Source organism: Condylura cristata, unplaced genomic scaffold (genome assembly GCF_000260355.1).
Source record: "Condylura cristata isolate star-nosed mole 26May11 unplaced genomic scaffold, ConCri1.0 scaffold00004, whole genome shotgun sequence".
Taxonomy (NCBI): domain Eukaryota; kingdom Metazoa; phylum Chordata; class Mammalia; order Eulipotyphla; family Talpidae; genus Condylura; species Condylura cristata.
In genome coordinates this window covers 55,884,156-55,887,933 of record NW_004567105.1, presented here as the reverse complement: position 1 = coordinate 55,887,933, position 3,778 = coordinate 55,884,156, and the positions used below count along the sequence as shown (strand labels likewise).

At 35.5% G+C, this 3,778-nt stretch overlaps 1 protein-coding gene across 1 annotated transcript; it reads right to left on the bottom strand.

The window, feature by feature from the left end:
* Nucleotides 1-305: 305 nt before the first annotated feature.
* On the bottom strand, nucleotides 306-2,151 carry HESX1 (HESX homeobox 1). The gene is made up of 4 exons (XM_004676042.2): nucleotides 1,650-2,151; nucleotides 1,155-1,354; nucleotides 773-874; nucleotides 306-679 (listed from the first exon to the last, which is right to left on the bottom strand). Exons 1-4 carry the CDS (start codon nucleotides 1,804-1,806, stop codon nucleotides 581-583), a joined length of 558 nt encoding a protein of 185 aa, XP_004676099.1. The 5' UTR covers nucleotides 1,807-2,151; the 3' UTR covers nucleotides 306-580.
* Between the last annotated feature and the right edge of the window lie 1,627 nt (nucleotides 2,152-3,778).

Below are 3,778 nucleotides of genomic sequence, written 5' to 3'. Positions count from 1 at the left end.
AAAAAAGAAAAAAGCAATTTGAAGCTGGCATGCTATAAGTATTTGTTTTGGTACATGGTAAATTCTTATTGTCTTATGCCAAAAAAAAAAAAAAAACTAAACTGAAGATCCATGGATAAATGAATAAATCACATTCTATAACATATTTAAGGATAATGTTTCAAAATGCACTTGAAGGAAACTAACTGCAACAACTAATTCCCAACTCAATTCAATTTTGTGCCATTCCTCAGTTTATTTTACTTGAAATATTTTATAAATGGAATTTTCTTGCTAGTGGAGTCACTTAGTCATGAGTTTACTTATTTTGCAAACTCACTTATAAGATTAAATTTGTTCACTTGAAAAATAGTTGTCATTTCTGAAAATGTTTATTAAAATATATAGGAAAAGTCTTTACTGTAACTAAAAGTGCCCAAGTATAATAGGTGCCATTATTATAATAGTAATTATTTACAATATATTTTCAGGAAAAAAAGGCAATACTCAAATTAAAATGCAGAAAAGAAAACATCACACTTTAACACATGTTCTTCATGTATAGCATCTGGAAGATAATTTCACATGTTTAGTTTTATATCTATTCCAGGAGATTTGTGTTGAAATTATTTTTGGCCATTAGAAACTGTGATTCTCTATGGGACCTTTTCAGTTTTGCACGCCGATTTTGGAACCAGATCTAAAATTAAGGAAAAATAAAAAAGGTCTCAGAAACATTTTATTATTCTTAACATTTCAATCATCATGAGTAACAACTAAATTTAAAAATTACCTGGATTCTGTCCTCTTCTAGATTCAATTTTTGAGCTAAGTCTTCTCTGATATCAATGCCAGGGTAACAGTTTACTCTAAAGACATTTTCCAGCACCTCAATCTAAGAATAAGGAAATCATCCTTTAAAATGTTAATATTCGGTTCATCATCATAAAATGGATGATTTTATTTGTACAACAAAGTAAGTGCATGTAAGTCTTGAACAATTAATTTGTATGTTTTTTTTTTTTAATGATTATCTAGGAACCGTTTAAAAAATGATAGGCTATTGTGTCATGAATAAGGCTTCTTAACTGAGACCCCAAAGTGAGTGGACTTTTTCTCAACAGGGTATCAGTTAAAGCCTTTTATTATCATTATTGGTTAAAAAAACTTCCCACCTGGTTTTGAGTAAAGGCAGTTCTTGGTCTTCGGCCTCTATACCAACTCAACTCTCTTTTCAAAGACAGTCTCTCTGAGACTGAAAAGTAATTTTCATATTTCAAAACTCTTTCTTCTGGCATTGAGTTATCCACAGTACTAGGGAATGAGATTCCATTAGGAAGGCTCAGGACATGTAGACATAGGTTAACATCTTTCCCTAAAAACAGAAAAATACACCTTAAATAGGTGTCCACCTTTACATTGCACAGAGTTCTATGGGAAGTAATTTTAGGAAGTTCTCTTAAATTTCCTACATGTTATTCTTTTAGTTTCACACACAAAAAAAACCTCTCATCAAAGCTTTAGTTACAGAAAATATTTTGGCCTCTGAATATCATTACTGATGTCATTATTTAGTTTCTCTCTGACTTTATGCAGTATGAAATAAAAGCCAAATTAAACACTGAGAATGAAATAACAAAGCGTTAAAAAAAAATTAAATTGGTGCATACCTGAGGAGCCACAGGTGTCTGTCCAAGGTCTGTGGGGTTTCATTGATGGCACACAGTCTTTCTTCTGATCCAGGCCCAAGATGCTCTCAATTGAAAAGGAGCAGGACGAGGGTTTGCCTTCCCCATGCCCAGCACCTTCCTGAAGACTGGGAGACATCCTTGCATGGGCTGGACGGAGCGGCAGCTCTGGCCTCACAGTGCCTCTTAGCTAGCGCTGCCCCACGTATACAAGGCTGGGATCTTCCAGCAGTTCACCTTATGGCTCAGCTGACAAGGGGGTTGGATTTAAGAACGTCACTAATTAAAATCCTGTCTTAGAAAGTTTTAGCATGTCAATGAACACTGGCCCAGCCAGCAGCCAGAGGAGTTAATTGTTTATTTGTTTGCAAGTAATTAGCAACTAATGGCTACACCAGGGGGGCCACCTACAGGGACAAAAAGTGTTATCTCTCCTAAGCAGAACAGACTTAACTTTCTCGAAAGAAGTGATGCACAAACTAGCACTCCTCTTTTATTTGAAATCATTAATGTATAAAATCAAAGCTTTTTTTATTCTGAAGTTTACACTTTCATGGACCCCAGTTACCTAAACACACAAGCAATACAGAAAAGCAGTCAAGTAATAAATAATCTAATTTAAGTGAATTTTCTTCCAAGGAAATTGGAAAAAGTTATAATCTCTTAATGCTATTACTGTAATTCCGATGAAAATACCTCTTTTTCTTATGCATATGTAATAGTGAATGCTGTCAATGAAAACACAATAGTATTTGGAGTGCAGCATACTGGAAAATGCTGGCAGTGATATTAACACTGAGTGTAATTGTCTTCCAAGTGCCTGGATTAATTCATAAGGAATAGTTGCACCAAGTATTTTGAATAATTAATGAGCTAATTTCCTTCTTTTATCTTTAAATGAGAAACATACAAGTTAATGTGAAGATTCATACGTAATCAACTTCTAAGCAATTTAAAAGCATGACAGTTCAAACTTAAGGGAAGACTTTCTCTTCCTAGCACAGTTAAAAAAAAAAGAATATAGTTTATTGGATTTTTAATACAATAAAACTTTCCTCTGTTGATCTTTTGAGAGACTGTGATAGGGTGTTATTAATAAGGATAATAAATAAGGTTTATGAACTGTAACCCAGCACAGAATATGTAAATGTTATCAAACTAAGAAAACCTGACATTATAAGCTTTTAAAGTGTCCACTCCCCCAAAGAGGGATGGTACTTTGGGTTCTTGTACTCTGCTGCTTAGGATCTCCCAGCACCTCTTTGATGATAAATTCTAATGTTTAGCTTTAGCCAGCGTTTAAACAACTACTGGGTGTTTCTCCAGGGAAGTGAAAAAGCGGTCTCCAATGAGAGAGGAAATAGTCTCTATATAGGATGGACCGTCAGCAGAGCTTGTCCCATCATGGTGACAGATGTTAAGCTGAATTCCTCCTGTGAAAGCTCTAGTGTGAAAAAGGATTCACATCAACATGCAGACAGAAAGATGGGTTTACAAATACATAAGTGAAACCATTCTGAGAATGAATAAAACTAGTAAACATTTATACCTCATGCAGGTTTTGACACATTATGTCTTGGAACATAGGCAGTACAAAGGTGAGGTGACCTTACTCTGGGAGAAAATTCAGGATCTTCCCAGGTTTCTTCTCTCTTTTGAGATATTTATTCAATTATTCATTGATTCACTTCACAATTGGTAGAGCACCTACTCAGTACCAGAGAAAACTGAATTTGTAAACCCATCTGTCTGTCTGCATGTTGATGTGAATCCTTTTTCATGCTAGAGCTTTCACAGGAGGAATTCAGCTTAACATTTATGTCACTATGATGGGACAAGCTCTGATGAAGTTGAGTTCCATCTTGTAGAGACTATTTCCTCTCTCATTGGAGACCACTTTTTCTCTCCCCCAAAGAAACACCCAGTAGTAGTTTAAATACTGGCTAAAGTTAAATATTAAAATTCATCATTGCTGCAGCTAAGCCAAGCCAGTTGCTTCACTGCTAGTTCAACCCCCCCCACCCATGCCCCAGGTGATCCACATGGCACAGCAGACCTCTCCTGACTCGCCCACTGCTCCCCTCAGCAGTGTACTTTGTCAATTGCCTGTT